The sequence below is a fragment of the Rhopalosiphum padi genome, chromosome 3 (genome assembly GCF_020882245.1).
Source record: "Rhopalosiphum padi isolate XX-2018 chromosome 3, ASM2088224v1, whole genome shotgun sequence".
In the NCBI taxonomy this organism is placed as follows: domain Eukaryota; kingdom Metazoa; phylum Arthropoda; class Insecta; order Hemiptera; family Aphididae; genus Rhopalosiphum; species Rhopalosiphum padi.
In genome coordinates this window covers 10,955,339-10,977,792 of record NC_083599.1, presented here as the reverse complement: position 1 = coordinate 10,977,792, position 22,454 = coordinate 10,955,339, and the positions used below count along the sequence as shown (strand labels likewise).

General features: G+C 36.5%; 2 protein-coding genes across 2 annotated transcripts; both read right to left on the bottom strand.

The window, feature by feature from the left end:
• Positions 1-235: 235 nt before the first annotated feature.
• LOC132926410 (mitochondrial ornithine transporter 1-like) lies at positions 236-3,489 on the bottom strand. Its single transcript, XM_060990758.1, has one exon. It carries the CDS (start codon positions 2,778-2,780, stop codon positions 1,506-1,508), a length of 1,275 nt encoding a protein of 424 aa, XP_060846741.1. The 5' UTR covers positions 2,781-3,489; the 3' UTR covers positions 236-1,505.
• A 5,843-nt stretch (positions 3,490-9,332) lies between these two features.
• Positions 9,333-22,232, bottom strand: LOC132924335 (serine-rich adhesin for platelets-like). Its single transcript, XM_060988568.1, has 3 exons — positions 21,821-22,232; positions 18,846-20,584; positions 9,333-12,744 (listed from the first exon to the last, which is right to left on the bottom strand). The coding sequence occupies exons 2-3, from the start codon at positions 20,523-20,525 to the stop codon at positions 11,785-11,787; spliced, it is 2,640 nt and encodes an 879-aa protein (XP_060844551.1). The 5' UTR covers positions 20,526-20,584; positions 21,821-22,232; the 3' UTR covers positions 9,333-11,784.
• Positions 22,233-22,454: the final 222 nt, after the last annotated feature.

The window sequence follows — 22,454 nt, the reverse complement described above, 5'->3', positions numbered from 1 at the left end:
TATTTAGTTATGTTGATAATCAATATAAAAATCTATTTAAGATTAAACTTTGAAGTTGCTACACATTATTTAACAAGTGATGAATGTAATCAAACTGCTGTCCTTTCCTAAATCCAAAACTGGATATGTTGAAAAGATGAAGCATTTATACCAAAGTAGGATGACTAATGAGTGTGGCTGACCATGCCAATAGTACAGCTACGTAAGGTTGGTTGAAAGCAAAAATAACATCATATAGGCAGTCTACAAACTCTATTATATCAATGTATAAATATACATACAATGACTAAGTAATAACAATATTCATATAAATAAATAAGGATGTTTATAAAATGTCAGGGCTAGGTGTTGGTTGTGACAAAAATATTCAACATAAAAAAAAACATAGTGCATGATTGATGGTAATGACAATGCTACCATATGGATACAAATAAAATTAATATAACAGGTAATTAACAACTATAACTTATGAACTAAGAAAAAAATTAAAAAAATATTTACAAAATAGTAATAGTAACAATTAACTAAAATGACAATCAACAATAACAATAACTGAGCAATACATGGAAGACTTACATTATAATATGGAAGACATATTTATGATTTATATATTATATTAGTATGATATATTACCTACATTATACTATACTGAATACAATGCAATTGTAACGATTTTAAGGGGATTTGTATAGGCAATTATGATAAAAATAATTAAGATTCCTTGCAATTGATACTTATTGGCTGTTAAAAATGCATTTATTACATAACAATCTGTTTATATATTTTTTCACGACATATTGTTATAATATTATCAGTTACAATCCTTGGATCAAAGTTATTTTTTTAAAAATAAAATATTTGTGTTATGTTATGATATTTATTTATTTTAGATTGAAAATAAAAAAAAATCATTCCTTCCTGAGTAATGTAGTTCATAGTAAAAAATTGTTAGAAAACAAAGTAAATAGTTTGCACATTTTAAGCAAACATAAATAAATAATGTATTGTACCAATTAAAAATTTAAGACTACTATATAACTTACAAGGACAATTAAACTAACTATGATTATAATAATCAAAATGATTGGTTTTATTTAATTATTGGTAACTACTATTGTGGCATCTTTAAACATACACATGGAGATGATTGAAACATGAAATTGAATTTTAATAAGTATAATTTACTAATAGTGCAGAGGTACCCTAGGGTACACAACTGATAAATAAATAACAAATCAGTGGAAGTACGTTGTAGTGAATATTAGTGATGTAAATGACAAATTAAATCAATTACTATATTTAAGTGGGTATGTGTTAAATATTTTTATGTTGATAAAATTAAAAACCCACTTCACACATAATACCAAATCTGTGTCATCTCCTTCTATGGATGGTATACCTATGTCGACAAACAGTATATTTGAAAATGCATAATATTGATCTAACGACAAATAGGTATCATATCATAACATTATCGAACAAGTAGGAATACATAAAACTAAAACTCATAGCCCATAACCCGTCAGCAGCGTCTTGGTACGCTCCACAGTCCAAAACATAACGGCCGACGCAGGAACAGTGCGTAGCAACGTGGGTGCCAGGCCGCGATACAAGGCCAGCGGACCCTCGTTGCGCACAGACAGTGCCATGGCCCTCAAGAAACCGCCACTCGGACTTTCGGCTGTACTACCTCCGCCGCCTGACGCTTGAATTCGAGACTTGATCGCGTCCACCGGATACACGACTAGCCAGAGACAAGTGCCAGCAGCTGCTCCCGCCGTCATGGTCACCCAAGCAGGATCCTCTCGGTGTTCCACCAACGGCGCCTTGGCGGTCATCAACGAGCCTAACGGACCGTAATGCCAATTGGTCAAGTAAGTGCGGCACGCCTCGTACGCCAGGAAGAATACATAGTAGCCAGGCATCTCGCGTGCCACCGTCGAGCCCAGTCCCCGATACATGCCGCGAAGACCGCCCTCGGTGGTCCACACCCGGGCCACGACTTGCAGCGTGCCGGCCGCGGCTCTGTGCGGACGTCCGGCCGACGTACCGGAAGCGGAGGCGCCGTTGGCCCGGTCCAGGTCGGCGGCCTGTAGACGGACCTTTATCAGCTCGGTGGGGCACAGCGCGAACGCCGAGCACAGCGACGCCAAGCTGCCGGCCGTGGCCATGCCGGCGGGGCCCAGTTTTTTCTCCACGTCCACGACAGCACCAGTGCCGGCACCGGGCCCGCCAAACAGATCCAACGCGAACGACACCAACCGCTGGCACGGGCCGTACGCCGCGAACAGTACTCCGTTTTCGGCCACGTTGGCCAGCAACGCGGGCGCCGTGCCCGCGTACATGAGCCGAGCCATGCGTCCGGCCGCGGCCGCCTTGCTGGCCGGCTGACCGGAGGCCGCGGCGGCCGTCAACGGGCACGCCTCGACTACGGCTCCGGCGGCCGCTGCGTTGTTCGTCAGCGGCCGATGATGTGGGACCGGAGTCACCAGGGCCTGGCGCCACATGTCGCGCACGCAACCCCACATGGACACGCCGCCGCCGCCTCCGCCAGACGTCACGGCCCGGGTGGCCGTGGACAGTTGCATGCGTACCTTGACCGTGTCCAGCGGCTGGCCCACGTACACGAGCGCCACGGCGCCGGCGCACCCGCTGACCAAACCGACCAGCGGCGACGTCGTCACCATCGCGTCCTCCTGCTTGTGCGGCGTCAGGAACTCGTCAACGACAGCAGTGGCTACCGCAGCAGCCGCACCGTCTGTGACGCCGCCCCCCGTCATATTCGGTCGCGTTTTTTTCCGGGTGAACAGGTCGCAGGCGACGCCGGACAAACGATGTCGACGGTGATCAGCGAACAAACGATTGACGTGCGCACAGACGGACCAGCAGCGATGGCCTCCCGCCGTTCGTTCGAATAACAGCGACAATGATTAATTTCAATTATTATCGGCAAACGCGCACGAGATAAATACGCGCAGAACAGTGTTGTGATAACCGATAACGTAATCGCCGCTCACCCGGTGACCGTGTGAACGAGTCGTGTGGTCTCGTGTTCGTGGTTAAGCGTACGGCAGTCAATTGTTCGAGTGAGCGGTGAACATTTCACAACGATGAGCATATTATTTGCACGTGATCGAACGGTGAACGCGGGTACGGGCGCCTAAACGCGAGCGTGCCGCCGGTGAATGATATCGATAGTGAAACTATCGCACAAACGACGAATCCGGTCACCGACTCGAGCTTGTCGATTACGCTAGTGGCCTACGACTTTCGTGACAAACTCAGTTTTGAAAGTTTGAGGCGCGTCGCACGTGCCCAAGTCATACCTTTGCCCGGCGCGCCCACATCGAGGCACTCTGACGGTATTCTGAAATCCAAACGTCGTCGGTATGAATGGTAATGATCACGCCGACGGCGGTCTGATAACATTGACTGCGGTCTGATAACGCCGGCAGTGGCTGCGGCGGTTACGCTTGAAACCGTGGTCACTAGCGGTCGGACAAGCTTATCAGCTGCAGCCGAATGCGCCGGTGTTGATAGCTGCTTGCTGATGATTGCGTTTACTGTGATAACTGATCGTAAATAGTAAATACTAAATACTTAATATTTCGCAGGTGATGGCATTTTTGTTATTGACATTAAACGTAAAGAAATGCAACATGCCGCCGATTGTCAACATTGCATGCATTAATCTGTAAGCCAACACGAGTCTCAACTGATATTGTTGTCAACCGCCTCACCATTAAACTTTTTTCTCTCTCTTGTACAGTGTACGTGCCGGAGTCCATCACTACAGTTCACGACACCAATACGCCATAGTCCACAACGGTTGAGATTACAACTTTACTGTCTCACTGATAAAGTAATATTTCCAACGGCAAACTGCTTGTTGCGAGTATTCTAACTTAACTAATGTAAACGAACACACCGTTCGCCATTGCCCATTACCCTTGTAATATCGTTACTACAATGGTGGTGACTCGGTCTGTACAATTATAGTAGACTGCCGGTTTCGTTCATGATCACATTAATAAGTAATTTTATTATAACTCAACAGTAACAGCTGAATACCATAAAAAAAAGATTTTGGGTGACAAAGAATTTGTTATGTTTTTTTTTTAATTTGTCTTATAGTTCCTAAATTTTAAAACTCCTTTTATTATCGTCGTTGTAATTATTGCTGCCATAGTGTCATATGACATCACTAGTGCTGCTGCTACAAGCATAAGCATACACCTAAAGATTTTTAGTAGTTCTTTCAAATTATATCAATATTATATTATAGATTAATACAATAATATAAAATAAGAAAAATAATATTATAAACAGTGTTGAATAATTGTAAAATGCTTTAGTTAATTGTTATAAGGTTTTTATTGTTGCATTTATACTTTTTAATAATATGAATGATAATAAGTTGTAATTTATTTATTTTTGTAATAACTTTTTATACATTTTTTATTTCTATATTAAGTATCTTTAAAAATTAATGTAGGTATTCATAAGCATGTGTATTGGGTAGTTAATCTGAATTTACCGTTCTGGTTTAAAGAAAATTTTTTTAAAATTTATCCAAAACGTGTTGTTATACTATGCATAATTGATGAATTTTTAAACTAGTTATACAATGATTATTCAATGTTAATGTATGAATGATGAATGTATCACAAATATTTATATGTGACAATTTCAATTTTATAAAAAATATAAATTAATCATAGAATTCTCAAATATTCATAATATACATTATACATGCATAAATACCTCTCATACATTATTCAGTAAATATAAAATATTCTGTTTATCTAAATTAATTATTTTTTGTTTCTATAATTGTTATTTTTAATAGTAGATACTTTTATAACCTAGTGAAAGTTACATCATTGTTTCTAGTTATTTTATAATAGTGACTAACCTTTACTAAACACTGAATTTTTGTTTTTAGTTATACATTTGTAATTTAATAACATAGTTGACTAATCAAAAGTGATAATTTTATGCACATGAAATTAATAATGACAATTCTATTAGATGCTCCATGTGTTTTTTGTCATTTTATTGTTATTTAATATAACACTATATAATATAATACTAAATAATAATAATAGTTTTTAAGTTTAATTAAATTCTCTATTCATTCATAAACCATTTATATTTTATTATATACCTATTCAACATTTTCTTTTAACAGTTAAGAAAAATATTTTATAATTTTAAATGTCAACAATTAACAATATCAATAAATTTGTTTATTACCTTTATTTTTACTTCATTTTTTAACAATGTGTAACAACATTTTTTAAGTCAATGACAGTCTAACATGTTTTCTCTTTTTTCTAAACTAAAAACACATAACTAATTTAAAATATTTTTAATATTTATATGTTTTTAAATAATAATGAATTTAAAAAATGTCTACAGTAGTTTATACAATTTAAGATTGGCTAACAATATCATATTTATTTGTTTTGACTGCAATTTCAATATTTCAATCAAAATACACTGATAGGTATTAGGTACACATTTTATCATTACACTTAGCTCCCAATGTAAAATATAGAGTAAACTTTATTTTAGAATTAGCCAGATGATGGATAACATCCGAAATGAGTAGTTAACATTTTAATTTTTTTATAGTACTCATAGCTGTAGCACCAAATTAGTGGTAGCTTTACTATTTAAAAATAAACATTATTGTTTAATCATAATTATTTTACTGTAGAAATAATTGAATTTGGTTAAGTGTAATACTACAACTACAGCTTTTAATTCTGATAAAGTAGTAAAAATTACAGATATCAAATTACTATTACCCACAGTTCACAAATAGTGCATTCATATGTAATTTTTAACAAATTTTGTGAGGTAATACATATTTGAAATTTTAATCAAACATACATGACATATGGTGCTTAACTACTGGAATAGGGCATTTCTTTCAAACATTTGGTAGATATTTAAATAGATACTTATCTACTTAATATATTTTACATCTGTTTAAAAATTTATTGTACTGAACCCATTTAAATACAGTTATACTTTTTTGTATATTTAAAGAAATCTAAAAGTTGTTTAATACTGTTTTTGATTTTAATTTAGTATAACAAAGTTATAATTAAAGATCCTTTTGTCATAAAATTAGTTTGGAAATATGCATTTGCATGTTATCAATGGATATGGTTAATTATTAAATGTTTAACTAGTAATTTTGTCAGATGAACAATGTTATTTCTCTGTTTGTTGGATGAATTAAATTCTAATATATTTTATAAAACGCATAGGTAGGTATTTTAGGAAAATCATCAAACTGATTGTTTTTAACCGAGCTCTACTCTGAAATATTTTTGTAAAGTAATGATCTATGATTTTTTTTTTTTTCAATAACCTATTTCTTTGAAATTAGTTTATAAATAAAATTTTCCATTTTTATCCAAATAAACCAAGTTAAATTTAATTAAGTATATGTACTTAGGTTCTAATGGTTTTGAATTTAATTAATTATATGTACAAGTTTATTGGGTATCAAAATACATAGGCACATTTGTATTTTTAATTTGAGTACTTAATTCAAGAATACCTAAAAATATCTTAAAACTAGGTGGCAAGGGATCACTTCTTAAGTTTTATAATAATTTTTTTAACAGAGCCTAATGAATTACTAATTCGACCTTATATATCTTAATACCTATATAACAACTTATTATGATTTTCAATATTTTTTTTAGTTTTAAGAATATTTTTGTACGTATATTATTATGTGGGCACTAGCCCGCAGGCAACATGTTTGATAACACTGGAAAGTATAAGTTCTATTGTAGTTACAAGTCACATTCGTACACGCCTTAAATATTGCCTATATTAAACTCCTTAAAAATACACTATCCCGTCATAATTCACAATTTTTCTTAAAACTAAAAAAAAATATTAAAAATCATGAAAATAATGAAAATAAAATATTGAAGTGACAAAATTATCAGAAAAATATAGTATACAAAATGGGTAACTTCAACTTTTTTTTAATTAAATTAAAATATGAAAAACTAGTAGTGCCATTAATTATAAATACTTACTATTTATAATCAATGATAGTACTTGTCCCCGTAATCTTTAAAAAAAGAAACAAAATTATGATATTTTTATTATTTCAGGATATATCGCAAATCGCAATGGGCAAATCATCACTAGATATCCTGTATTAATAATATCTACTGCTCCAAATATACATATATTGGGTAATAATAATAATGCAAATATTTTATTCAATAATTCTTTCATAATTCTGGATAATATATATATATATTCTAATATGTATACCTTTTTATTGGAAAACTATATTTTAGATTTTAATTGCTACCATAAATGTACCATGTATATACAATGATGTGTCTTTTCAATATTTATTATTATTATTATTATTTAGTATAGGGTTGGTGTAGTACCCGTAAGCGCAATTTGAGTTTTAAATTTGGGGGACTATTATAATTTGCATGTATGTACTGTGTGTATGCTCCCAGAGATATATAAAGGTGGAAGGCAATATACATATACCAATCATTTTGGAGGGCTACAATTTTGGTTGTACCTATACAATTCAATTCCTACAATATTCAACTAATTATATAATTGGAAAATAATAATAAAAAAAATAACAAAAATAATTTCGTTGTTTTTTTGTAATTAAAAAAGAAATAATCATAGTGAACTATGAACTATTATTAAAAAATATTAATAACATTTTCTTTCGGCCTGATATAACTTTCAACATATTTGAACGTTTTATCAATTTTATAACCTTTTTTGTTTATTACAATTAATTTTTTTTCTATGTCAATAAATTATTATATAATAATAGCTAATAAGTAATAATAGTACACATTATTAATTATAGATGTATCAACTATATTTTGTTAAATTGTAAAACGAAAGTACTAAATATTTAATACTGTTATTACCTAGTTATTACTTATTTATTCATTCATTATATTAATGACATTTTTGTTGACGACTGAATCAAATAATTTAACGTTTTCAGTTGTACATTATTATATTTTTATATCACAATATTCATTGGAAATAATTTCAACATCGACAAACATCAAATATTAAAAATGTTCATACTTTTGTTGAATAATGCCATATTATAGTAATATTGTTAAATTTTTTTTTATTTGGTTTCAAGTTTTAACTTTAATGAATTAATACGTCAATGGCGTAGAGTGCGTGTTACACTTCAAAAATTAAACAATTTTTTTTGTTAATATTACATTACATAGTATTTTACGATATGATATGTTTAATATTATGGATTATTATCATAATTCACGAGGATTGATCAATCCGAAACACTACAACCACGCCAAGCGATAATGTATAATAATTATATTACATTAAGACTTAAGAGTAGATATGAGTATATGACTTTACTTTTGTAAGCGCCACCGTGGCATATATTAATTTATTTTTTGAATAAAATCTAACTACAACAATATTACATAACACAAAATATCTAGTAATTAATATAGTAATTAGTAATATCGTCATACGATATTTTATAGTACCTACCTACCTATACCGTGTTTAATAATGTGTTTATAATGTGTACGGTATTTTCGTTAGCGTTTGCATACATATAGAGACAATAATTTATATCTTTTGTTATAGAATATAGATGATGATATCGATAACAAAACATGAAACGTTCTTAGACCGTCGTGATCGTATACACCAGTATGCGTGATCAGTAGGTATTACACTATCAATTTATACGTAATTAGTAATTACGTTGCGTATTTTAAATTTTTAATAAGATTTAAAATATGAATGACTATGTTTAAAATTGAATATTTGAAAACTGAATGGGGACGGAGCCTCACATAAATTCATTGCCTTATAATTTTTAACTCATATATGAAGTTGAAATTTACGGTACTGTACTGTAATACGAGTGTAAACAAATACTTAACTTTGTAAGATTTTTATATTGTTTACAATATTTTAATAAGTTCTGATGTAACTTAATTTGTTAATTTTTTAGGAAAACTGTAGCGTAGTTCTCGTCTTAATATCGAGTTACTTTTACAAACAACCTTAATTTGCTTTGGCTAGAGTCTATAGTTTGATCTTTAATCAACTACAATCCTTTTTAGTGAAGCCGATACTTGTGGAATCAATATACTTACCTATTCTATTTTCTATTGATGAAAAAAATAACTGATAGAATCGATAAATGCCTACAATTCCATCCATTAAAGCTGTGTAATGAAGAGCAGTTAAAGAAATATAAAATATTATTATATTATTAAAAAACTAAACTCAAATATTACAATATTTATAAAAAAATTTAATGTTTGAAACATTTATAAAAAAAAATACAAAAAAAAAATAATAATATAATATACATTATATATACAGATATATAGTGATTACAATCAATCATAAAACAAATTTTAAAATTATTGTTAAAAACCCTTCTTATATATATTATATGGATTTAAAATTTGAAAATAATATAAAAAAGAGTGAACTCCACTTGCTTAATTATACTACCTATATACAAATTCTTATCAATTAAATTAAAGTTATAAAATAACGGTATACCTACATCATATACTTATAGGTATACACAATAATAACCCGTAACCGCGTTGTTGACTATTATTGTTCGTCATGTAATATTTTTTTTGTAAGCACATTTATTATAATATATATGTATAAAAACCATAGGTAAGTCATAACATTAATATAACTTGAACTAATATGTTAATAAAAGGTAACGTTAACGTGTATAATATTATAAGACGTAGCTCGACTTACAGATCAATACTATACATACAATATAATATATATTATATAAAACGTCAACGTGTATTTATTATTATCATTTATCAATATTATAATATACAATGTTTATAAAATAAAATACACCGTTGTGTATGTACATCGTACTGTCTTATAAAAACTATTTACAATATAATTAAAATATGCAGAGCAATTAAAAGTTAACATTTATTAATGAGCGCATGTATACACATGAATCAGTATTATATAAAATTTAACAATCATAAAACAAGATTAAAATTATTAAATTTTCAAAACTTAAGTTAATTAGATCAATAATTATTACAGACATTTTAAGTTATATTAGTTATAATGAGCATTATAAATTTATAAATAAAAATAAAACATTTAAAATGAAATAAATTGGATAATATTTAATATCATATTATTGTATAATAGTGCACTGTATACAATATATTATAATGTACCTATAATAAAATATACATTTTTATTTGCAGTATTAGTGCACATAGTTGAAATCAGTGCTTGAATAATCTGAGTCACCCTATTTAAAATATATAAGGAAAGAATTATTTTTTTATTATGTTTTGGCTTATCTTTTCTATTTTTAAATGACATAATAGTCTAGAATTTAGATCAAACAAGCCAAAAGGTAAAAATTTAAAGTTAATGACACATATTATAAGGAACTTATGTTTTAACTAAATCCTTAGTTTCATTCGAGTCCATAGACACTGTTTTTTTTCAATTCAAGCATTGAATTCAATATGGTTTTAGTTTTATATTTTTGATTATTTTATTCGTAGTTTAATGTAATAATAATTATAATGTACCTGCACCGATTGGCGTATCACGTCTGCGGATTAATACAGTCCACACAGAAACCATAAACGCCTCCTTCTTCCCACAATATTTTAAATCTAATTAGTTACAATATATATGTTACACCTTATAATAGAATATTGAATTAATATAATAATTATAATGTAAAATAAAAAATATATATATATTTTATAATTACAATTTAAAAAACATGTTCACAGAACGTACGTAATAGACAATATATCATTGATATATGGGACCGATAACAACCACCCAAGTCCAACCGGGGCCGCAGAGGGCCTCAGCGGTCGGGTAGTTTTAAAATAGTAAAAAAAAAAAAAATCGCGCCAAAAGCGCCACAATGCTCTCCCAACTCTCCTCCTGCTCGTGCTCGACTACAAGTAACTATAGGTATATTATAATAATATACCGTCGAAAATCGTTCGTGAAATTTAGTTTATATTGTTATACATACAAACCGAAATCGTCAACGGACTGCATTTTCGAAAACCGTCCTCTATTCCCCCCTCCCCAAAAACGAAAGCCCGTCATCCTAAAAAAAGGTCGTGACGGTGGCGCTCGCGAAAATTACCTTCCGCGTTCATCGCTCGCGCCTAAGCGGCTTCGCGTCCGCCGCCCGCCCGTCCGACGGCGACGACTGTATACGAGACGGCGCGGCGTATCGCGCTTATACACGTGTGTACAATAAAATATATTATGAGCGCCTCACCTCTACCGAATTATTACTACAAAATAGTTCGGCCGAAGTACAAGCACTGCTTTAACTTAACCTAACAAGTTTTTACTTATCATTTATTATTACCACCACCGTGCTTAAGTTTGTAATCCACTACCAGTGCGACGATAGCGTACGTAATTAATACTTAATACATTACAATCGGGACTGCGTTACAATATTAAGAGTGACCACATTTATAATATTATGGGGGTGAGCTTCGAGTCCAGTTCAACAATATCATAAAAACATGATTAGATTCTGGGCGATCTCTCCTATATGAAAAACTCGCGTATAAACGCATTTTCAAAAACGTCACAAATTATATCGCAGACCCGATGATAATAATAATAATATATATATATAATATATATATATATATATATATGTATGTACATGTGAGTTTTAGTTCTATGCTATTATACGTGTCAAGCGTTGTACGGATGACAAAACTGGTAGACGAGCCGTTGCGAGCGTTCCGTCTTGCGCATGATGCCCTTTTTGTAGTACTGTCGCAGGCTCCGGGACAGTTTGTCGTAGTTCATGGCGGGACGGTTCTTGCGGCGGCCCCAGAGACGGGCCACGGCCTGGCTGTCTTCGATCTTGAACACGCCCAGCTTCCGGTCCAGCCACCGGATCATCTGCTGCGGCGGCTGCTGCGACTTGTTCGCGGCGGCGGCGGAGTTCGAGAGCGTCGTGGACGTCGCCGACGGGGACGGCGGCGACGCGCCGTGAACCGCGTCGCCGTCCGCCGCGGCCGTCTGCAGCTCCGCGGCCGCCGATGACGCGGTCAACAGTTCTTTGAGGAACTGCCACAAGTGGATGTGTTGCGACGACGACGTGGTGGACCCGGCGGAAGGGCCGACGGCCGCCGCGGTCTTGTTTTCCGGCTCCGCCACGGCTGCCGTGGTCGTACAGCACGTCGCGGCGGCGTTGACGAGCAGCTGTCTCGGTTGAAAGTTCATTGTCGCGTCGGGCACGTCCGACTCGTTGTCGTCGTCGACGTCGTCTTCGTCGCCGGCCGTCGTGGTGGCCGCGTCGCCGCAGCACTCGTCGTCGTCCGCTTCGATCTTGAAGCACATGGTGTTGCTACCGTCACTGCCGCCGTCCACGTCGCCGCCGGCCACGCTGTTGAACGTAGTGCTACAAGTGCTGCTACTGCTGCTGTTGCTGCTGATGCTGCTGCTGCTGCTGATGTAGCTGCTGCCGACGTTATCAGCCGCGCCGGCGCAGTTGCTATCGCTGGCCGGCGATGGAACCGTGGACGCAGCGGCCGCCGCCTCCATCATGACCGTCATCAGCAGCCTGTCGTAATAGTCGTCGGATGCCGTCGCTTCAGTCGTTTTCCAGGTCGTCAGTTGTTGGACCATATTGTCGCCGTCGTCGCTCTGAAAGGTTATGAAAAATAAATGACGTTTAATAAACGGTTCGACGCAACACTAATCATATGACGATGATGATGATCATCGTATGTTGTTTAGCTTTAACTACGTGATGACGTGTTGGTATGCGGCGCTGACACCGTGAAATTTATGATTTACGAAATCGAATGGTATACACGGAAATAGGTACGAGTACGCGTGGAGGGGGCGAGTAGGTGTGTGTATTTTGGATCTGGCGATAAATAAAGCTTATATATATATACTATATATACTTAGGCAGATCAAAACAGGTTTGAGACCTATTCGTAAAACCGGTTAGTCCGAAAAAAAATTGAAACTGTTTCAAACTCGGAACTTGGAAAAAACGAAACTGTTTTTTAGATTCGAAACTCAAAAAAAATCGAAACCGTTTTTGGACTTGTAATAAACTAAACCCGTTTTCCATTCTCCGTCATATATTTTTATAGGTCTACTTATGTTTTTTTTTTTACAATAGGCGCAAAAACGAAAATACCTATTTAACGACTTCTTTTTTTTTTTTTAAATCTGTTCAATAACATATTTTTTACGAACAAAGAACATTATATAGAGGCTTTCATCTGGAATAGGTATATTTTATGAGTCATTTAATGCTAGTTCACTATTACCTATGTCCTATGATGTATAAAAGGGCGTTGACAAAATCAAAACAACATATTTTATTACGAAACAATTAATTATTTGTACAGATATTATACCAAAATGATTTTACGACAAATATCATATATGTATAAACATTTTGTAAGAAAATCAAGAATCACGCATTTATTTATTTTCCACATAACAAATACTATATAACAGTGTGAAAAAAAAATGTCAAATTGCAATATAATTATGAAATCCATTGTATAATTTATTATAATTTATTGATATTAATGATATTATTCATTACCATGGTCAGCATATTATTACAGACTGACTACTGCGTCGTATTTTTTTTTTAAATATAGTAAAATACGCCTTCATTCAATTGCACGATGTTATCGGCGTCGTATTGCTATTATTTACTTGTAGCCGTGGGTACTACAATATGTAGACAATAATAATTAAGGCTAATAGAGATATGGTAAAATAATGTATAATAATGTAAGTATCAACAACTTTTATGCGTTCAAAACGAGACTCTTAAGTTTGCGCTTAGATTGGTTATACGGTTCGTAAAAAGTATAATAGTGTTAATTATTTTTATTATTATAAATTGTTAGGGAAGTTTGAATCTTATTCATGCCATATTGCTTTAATATCTTACACGATCAACTCTCGAATAATGTAATGCGGATTACAAATTTATCAGGTAAAACGAATACATTTTTGTTTACTAGCCCATTATAAAATGTGATTATTGTCGAACATATATATATAAATTATATATATGGTAAATATTTGAGTATGAAACACGTTGTATTAAAAAAAATAATTGCTACCAAAAATATAGGAATAGCTATCTATTACTAGGTATAGCTACAAACCTACAGTGTACTATGAATCATAACTGAAAAATGCAATTTTGAACGAATTTTTAATTTTTCGATAATGATTAAAAATAGGTAATATTGCATTGAAATATTCCTTTAATTATATTGTTTCATATTTTATAATGAATATTGATATAGGCAAGATTTGTTTTTGAATATGAGTTCAATAACGTTATCATATTATCTACTTTATTAGCGGATATAAGTTATAAAAAATTAGCGTCACTTGATCTATGTTAGAATAGAGGCATTATTGTTGCATATTAAAATGATATACACGGTGTGTCGGTGTACTTTAAAATGACATGAAAATGTGTCAGTTATAATTGCGATATACACCTTTTATTATCCTATTTTTTTATATCTTTATTTATCAAGTAATCACTTGTGAAAAATAGACAAATACCTATGTGAATCTTTTCACACACCCGCATGCGTACACAATAGAAGGTTCGCGAGTGCTAACATATCTGCAGATATACTGTGGGTTGGTGGTTATGAATTTGTATACGTTTCTGTTCATCAATAGACTGTGTAGCGTATGATACCGACTTACACAACCGTGTTGTGATATTTTTTCATTTTCGTACACGTGTACTCTTCCGCGGACCTTATTATGTAGTTATTATTACTCACGCATATTACATATATAGGTACATGACCGCGGACGGACCCCACGTGTGTCGAAACGAAAAACAAAATCAACAAAACGTTGACGCACATAATAATCATCATATATACGACGCAGTAGGTTCTTCTATATATACATATATTTATATATATATATATCTAGAGTGGCTAGTTCGGACACAGTGGAAGAGCGGCGGGGTGTGCGTGTTTTTTTTACTTTCTACCGGACACTGTCGTCGTCACGCGCGCTCCTTTCGAAATGATCAAATTCCAAGTGCGTCGGCGGGCGCGGTCGTCGTGTATACGAGAGTATATACACATAATATTGTATGTAAATATAGAATACAGATATAAATAATATTATAACTATATGTATACGTTATGTGCGTCCCGGCACAAGGTTATCCGACGCGTGTGTAGCATAAGACGGCCGCCGCGGTGATTACGCAACGAACGCGCGCGTGGCAAACACCTGCATATGCGCGATGCTGGAATGGACGAGGGGAAAGATCGTCGACCACAATCCCATGTATTTTTTTAACATTATTCCCGTATCGGTACACTATATCGCAAGAGGATATTATGGCGTTTGGCCCGCTCGAAAGGACTTGAAATAAAAATATAATCGTTGTCATTTGTGTATAATTTGCGGTAATATATACTCGGTGGATAAATCGAAATATTATGTACATTATTATAATATTATAGACTCACGCGTGCGAAAAACAGTTGACCAATTTTTAATATTGTCACCTGAAGCGATATTATCGAACAAATCTTCATAATACACTCGTTTAATTATGTATTATATACCATTACCATACGAAATGAATGAGTCCACTTGATATGCAATTTATTTAACTTATTCAAATAAAATGAATAAAATTTCGATAAGAATTTATTCTTGATCGCGAATCTATTATGTTATAATATATGTATACACGCGAGCTATAAATTATAACCATTAACCACTGCAGTTCGTTAAATGTTGATTTTTAAAGCATTTAAAGAAAAATGTAAATATTATTGTAATTTATAGTATTAAGAATTTATGCATAGATTTGTAATAGTTTTTGAATAAATTTACAAACATTAGTACTAGGTATTGCAATTTTTGTGCAATCACAAAGTTACCACTTATTAGTTATTATTGAAATATGCAAACACACTCTATAAAGTAGAACATATACGATCTCAATTATAAATAGCTGTAGAAACGTAAGCGTGCTGTGCTGAAGTATATATTAGGGCCCAACTATTGTATCCAAATTGTATTTCTTAGAGTTGATTGACCGAAGTTATCAAAAAATATTTAATTATTTGTATCAGATTAATTTATCAGCAAAAATTATTGTAATTTATAACTATTACCATTATTATTTAAATTGCTGATTTAGGTATTATTAGATTATATAATGTTATATAATATCAGAATTACATGAAATGGGCCAATTTCATCTATGTTACTGCGTGAGACACCAAAAAACCGTGATGAAACGTTTTCAGTGTAGGATAATATGTTAATTTGAATGTTATTATTTTTTTTCTGTCAAAAAGTCCTAAATGTTACCTAACAAATTACAGCAAAAGCGAATACAAGTATTTGCGTCATCGTTGTGGTAAATGGTAACATAGTTCTATTGGCGATCGTGTGTCATAGATCGTCATAAAAAATACATAATTAAATATAAAATTCTATGTGTGTAGTAACCTACTTCGACTGGGTTATCGCTTCAGTTGAAATGTATAATTCAAACACAATATTATAATAATTCATTTTAGGACTTTCCAATTATTAATTCTAAACATATTTTTAATTTAAACACCAAAAAAAATTTAACCAATGTTTAAAAGTCGACGTAAATACCACATCGTTAAGATTATGTATTCGTCTTTATGTGTTTACAACAAAAATATGTCTAGAATTTATAAACAAATCATAATAAACTAATCGTTATAATATTGTGTTCATAAGTAGGTATATTTGAATTTATGATTTTTTTTTAAATATATTTATATTTGTAAACATTTTAATATCCCATTTATTCTACTTATTCTATTATAATAATAATAATGTAATCTGTAACCTTCAATGGAAACCATTTTTATATTGTTTATTTATATTCGATTTTTGTAAGCCAAAAACAAATTGACGCCGTGATTCGCTGTATGCGAACTTCCGCGCGGCGATAAAAAAAAACAAATAATAAATTAACACTCTTAGATTCTCAAGAAATCGATTTAATATTATAATTTATAATGAGTTTTATTGAAAACGATCGAGCAGTTTTCGAGAAAATTTAGGACAAACAAACAAACAACGATCATTTGTACGGACGATGTTCGCAACTTCATTACTATAACTATATTATAGTAGTCACCTTACTGGTTTTATATATTATCATAATATCAACAATATCGTACATGAATATGATATAACATTATATTATACATAATTATATTATTATTATACATTTATACACAACAACATCACCATGTCGTCGCGCACCGTCGTATATGACCGCCGTTCTAAAGTCTGCTCGTGCAGTACGTATCGTATATAATACGGCGGGACACTACGGCGCACTTATACAGGCGAAGTGATTGGAAATAAGGGTCGTGCGGTTTTTTTTTCCGCTTAGATTCCGCTCGTTACCCGACGGAGTGATGCGTATGAACTCAGACCTCCCTCCCCGGGGACGAATCGCGCTGTGAGACGGCCTGGGGGGGGCCAGCGAAGTTTAGCGCGCAAGTAAACACGCCGACGAGGCGAATATACGACAATATAATAATATATATATATATACTATTTTATATTATTATCGCGGTAATAATATAGTACTCGGCCGCCGCAACACAAGTCTGATTGTGTGTACAATACTATATAATATTTAAAACATAATATAATATGGCAACAACAACCGCAACAGCGTTGTACACGGGCGGCGTGCACACAATATAATATAATATAATATATACGTATAAACATAGCAATGGAATAGCCGCCAGCTGTAGGTGTGGCGGGGCGGTGGGGTCGGCGAGGAGAGGGCTATATTATATTATTCTACATGGATGGCGATGCGTAATAAAATAGAAATCATATTAAAGCCGCTCCGGGCGTACGGAATAGTTTTTGTAATTTTTTTTTTTTATAGCGACGGGCGCGCGCGAAAACCTGTTCTGCGCCGCGGCGATGGAATGTGGGCCGCGCCCGGGCGTTTCCTCGGCTCGCAATCGCCGCACCTAATTGTCTTGTTGCGCTCCGAGACTACGTATACGATAATATTATAATATTATTATAATTACGTCATGTCGTAGGTTCGAGCAATTTTTTTTTTCGTTTCGTTTCGTTTTTATAGTGACTTGTCTGACAAACGAGAACTGCGTGCACGCGTTACGCCCCTCAACTAGCTCAGATCAAGCATATATATAATAAAGCAACTGACAAATATAATATACACGAAAATCAAATATATAAGAGACCATTACGGAGTGTAACGACCCTCGGTGGTCATTTTTGCGTCAAACGAAGACTGCAGTAGTTCCTAAACGCACGGACAAGTATAGTGCACGAATAAGGGTATGGGGGTGATACGGCGAAACTTTCACATAACTATATATTATACATTATGCTGCGTTTAACGAAATGAAAATCAGAAACAGATTTATTTTATTTCATTTATTCAAATTATTGCCAGTCGAGATTTCGTAATGCATGGAAGTCTCACTGATTTTTTATACGACTGGAATATTCAAGTCGCTCGAGTGTATCTCATTCAGCTCATAACCCGTTTTTACCAGAACCGATTTGAGTTCGTATATAGTATAATATATATATAATCAGAAAGCGAACACAAATCCAACGTGGTGGAAATCACGTCTCGCCATCACATTCAAATATTTATTTCACATGTATAATATTATGTGTATAATTATTATGTTGTACATATTATATATATTTACCGTGGTCGTGGTCGTCGTCGGGTCGCCACACGACGATGGCGGCGGCGTGACGGACGGCACTGGAGCCGAAGTCTGTGGGCTGTACGCTACTTCGGCCGAAGCCACGGAGTAGTAGCCCTGGTCGAAGCCGCCCATGCCGTAGTTGTTGCAATAATCGCTGACGCTGCAGCAGTCGTCCACGATGTTGATGATGTCCACTTCGCGGTCGCCGTTTTGTTGCTGCTGCTGCTGCTGTTGTTGTTGTTGTTGTTGTTGTCGCCGACGGTAGAGGTCTTGGTCTTGGTCGATGTCGCCGGAAAAGAAATCGGCAGTGCCGGGGCCCGTCGTCGCGGCGGCGGCGGCGGCCACCATGCGGTCTAGCCACGACGGCGACGTCGCGGCCGAATAATAAGGGCCGCCGTACAACAGTAGTTCGTCGTCGTCCGCGTCGTATTGGCCGCGGGACGCCTGTCCGCCGTCCAGTTGCAGAGACGGCGGCGCGTCCAACCGGCGACGGCTGCCCACCGGTGGTCCGCCTTCGTCGTCGGAACCGAACGTCTCGGCGCGCGGTCTACGGCGCGCTGGCCGCACCGTCGGCGCCGTCGGGACGACGTCGTCGTCCACGTTGCCGCCGCGTAACATTTCGATCAGCAGTCGGTGTTTGTTGTTGTTGTTGTTTTTGTTGTGGCTGTCCGGCGAGACGTCATCGCGTTTCACCGTAGTCGTCGATATGGCCGCGGCCGCTTCCGCGGTCACTTCGGTGGTGGACTCGACTATGGCTGCCGGCGGCGAGTCGACCGGGCGCGTGGGCGACAACGGTATGATGGCCGGCGCCGGTACTGTGGCCGTCAAAAGCGATCTCAACAGGGTGGTCTTGCCGACGCGGTCCTTGGCGGCAGCGGCGGCGGCTGCTGTTGAGTTGGTGTCGGTCGTCGTCGCCGCGTTGACGAGCGGTCCGGTCGAGATGACGGGCGGCGTGGCGGCGATTTTGGGCTGACGGACGTCGGCGGCGGCGGTCGTGGTGGACACTACGGCCGGGGCCACCGCCGGAGGCTGCTGCTGCTGCTGCTGTAAAATCGATTTCGCGTCCTCTTCGGCGGTGCTGCCGCTGAAAAAACATATGTCGTCGTATATGGACAGCAGTTGCTGCAGGTCGAGTTGCTGTTGCAGCGATGACGTGGACGTCGCGGGCGACGGGTAATAACAGTCGCCGCCGCCGTCCATGGACGCGTTGGTGTGCACGGTAACCGTCGCGGAAATGGCGGCCGCCGGCACGCGACAGTCGGCCGACGAGGCGTCGCTGAAGTATCCGTCGCCGGCGCCGTTTATGAGCAGCGACAAGTCGAAACCGTCGAACTCGTCTCCGTCAATAGTTGCTTGGTGCTGTTGTTGCTGTTGAGAGGACGAAGACGATATTTGCTGGTGTTGGTGTCCGGCTACAGCCGCACCGCCGTCGTCGGCGTGTTGCTGGGCCGCAGCCGCCGTCGTCGTGGACCACCACCAGAAATCCGTCGGCACATCTGCAGCAGCGGAGGTTTGCTGTTGCTGTTGATGCTGCTGCTGCTGCTGCTGCTGCTGCTGTTGTTGTTGTTGTTGTTGTTGTTGTTGTATATTGGCCATCATCATCGTCGGGTTGCCAGCGTTCGTCGTGGTCGCCACTGTAGCTGTATAACAATCGGCGCCGCCGCCGCTGTGAATCATAGCGGGGGCGCGATGTTCGTCGTAATTGTCAAACGCGGACAAAAACGACACCGCGAAAACTGTAGAGGAAAAAAAAAACCAATTCTAAACGTTAATAAGACGTCATCCGAACATAATAACATGCATATATTATATAATATAATTATATTGCGCACGAGGAGGGCTCGCGTAAAGCCAATTTATAATAATATATAATATAATGTGATAGGTGATAATATATAATATAATAATAATGCGTATACGGCGCACTGGCATATAACATATACGCGAGTCGTCGTATAGTCGTATAGTCGTATAGTCGTTCGTCCGTATATACGTTTGTGGATTGATGACGAGGACCGAAGGCGCGCCGCCGTCAAATTTCTTTTTATTCGTTCTCATAATATGTCGTCGTGCAGATACATAGCTGCTGCGCGTGCGTGTGTATAATGTGGGAAATGCGGCGGCGGCGGCGGTTTAGTGACATAGATTTCGCCGCCGCCACGAGCTGCTCTCTCTTTTCCGCAGAAGCGACGACAGCGCTATACTTATAACTTACAAAACTATTATTATTATACGGCGGTGGCGGCGACGATTGTTGAGCAGAGAGAGTGTGCAGACGCCGCCGCAACATATTTTATTTGCGCGTGCGTGCGGAAGCTGTGTGTATACAGCGTGCCTATAATATACAGTATAATAAAGCGCACACACGGACGAGCGACGTGTGTGTATATGTTATATATATATATACTATACGAAGTGCACACAGCCCTCGCGTATAGGTACATTTACAGGTGGATAACCGCGGCACGTACGTCGGTAAGGTATATGTATAATATAGGGTTTGTATTAGGAAGTCGTGGCAGCGGCGGTGGTCGTGGTGGAAAAGAGAGAGAGCCACGTCCACCGAGGAGATGACGTGTCCATCGAAACTATATTTAATTGGCGGTATAGGTATAAAGTAAAACCACGCGATTTTAACGCTGCACAATGTATTATAAATAAATATTATACGTGACCCATTATGATCTATCCTCAACCTCGCGAGAATGACAACGCGCGTTCAAGTCTCTCTCGAACGTTTATCATAACACTATTAAGTATTATGCATTTATACGTCATACATAAACATTATGTTATATACTAAATAATATATATTATATAGAGGGTGCTGCATGTTAATGAAAAAGATTTTGCAAATATTTGCGAAATCCTTGCGTAGTGTTTTCGCATATATTATAATACATAAGCGTATTTATATATTAATATAGCACAGCAGTAAATTAAGAAACATAAAATATATTGTGTATACGTACGTTAATGATCGTCGTGCGGTCCCAATATCGTTTGTTGTCGTCGTCGTTGGCGGACCGCCTTTACTGCAAAAATGTCCAAAGTCGTAAAATGGAAGTGCCGTCACGTTAAACGTCGTGGAGATCCAATATTTCACTGATATACGATCACACCTGACACTGTAGTAGTTCTGACATATAATTTTTGAGACGAAGCAGGAAATGAGGCTGAAGCACATGCATAGAGTCAGTCGTTTCCGTGCGTACGTGTGAAACTGCTATTGCTCTACTGAGCATTGCGAGCTTGTGCTATGGCGACGGTGCCGATATCATAGGCAGATATACATGTATGTAGTGACTAGTAGACGATTGGTTACCAGTGAGAGGTGGTGGTGATGGCTGTGGCGAGGGGGAACATTCTTAACCGAAGGCGGCGGTGCTGGTTGAGAAAACTACTCTTCCCCCGACCCGCGCTGTACCATCGCAAACTATTCTCAGCCGCCGCCAACGACGTCGCTTTCTATTCGCGCGGTTTCGCGACGGAAGGCAGCAAGCAGCAACAAGTGCTATTATTGCAAATTTTCATTGGGTTTTTTTTACTTCGCAATATATGTACTTTATAATATAATATAATCGTCGTGCGGCCGACCGATCTTTA

Excerpts from the sequence above, each read along its gene's own strand:
- LOC132926410 (XM_060990758.1), bottom strand. The coding sequence starts at position 2,780 with ATGACGGGGGGCGGCGTCACAGACGGTGCGGCTGCTGCGGTAGCCACT.
- LOC132924335 (XM_060988568.1), bottom strand. The coding sequence starts at position 20,525 with ATGATTCACAGCGGCGGCGGCGCCGATTGTTATACAGCTACAGTGGCG. Across the intron at positions 12,745-18,845 it reads CGACGACGACCACGACCACG|AGCGACGACGGCGACAATAT; the intron begins GTAAATATATAT and ends ATAACCTTTCAG.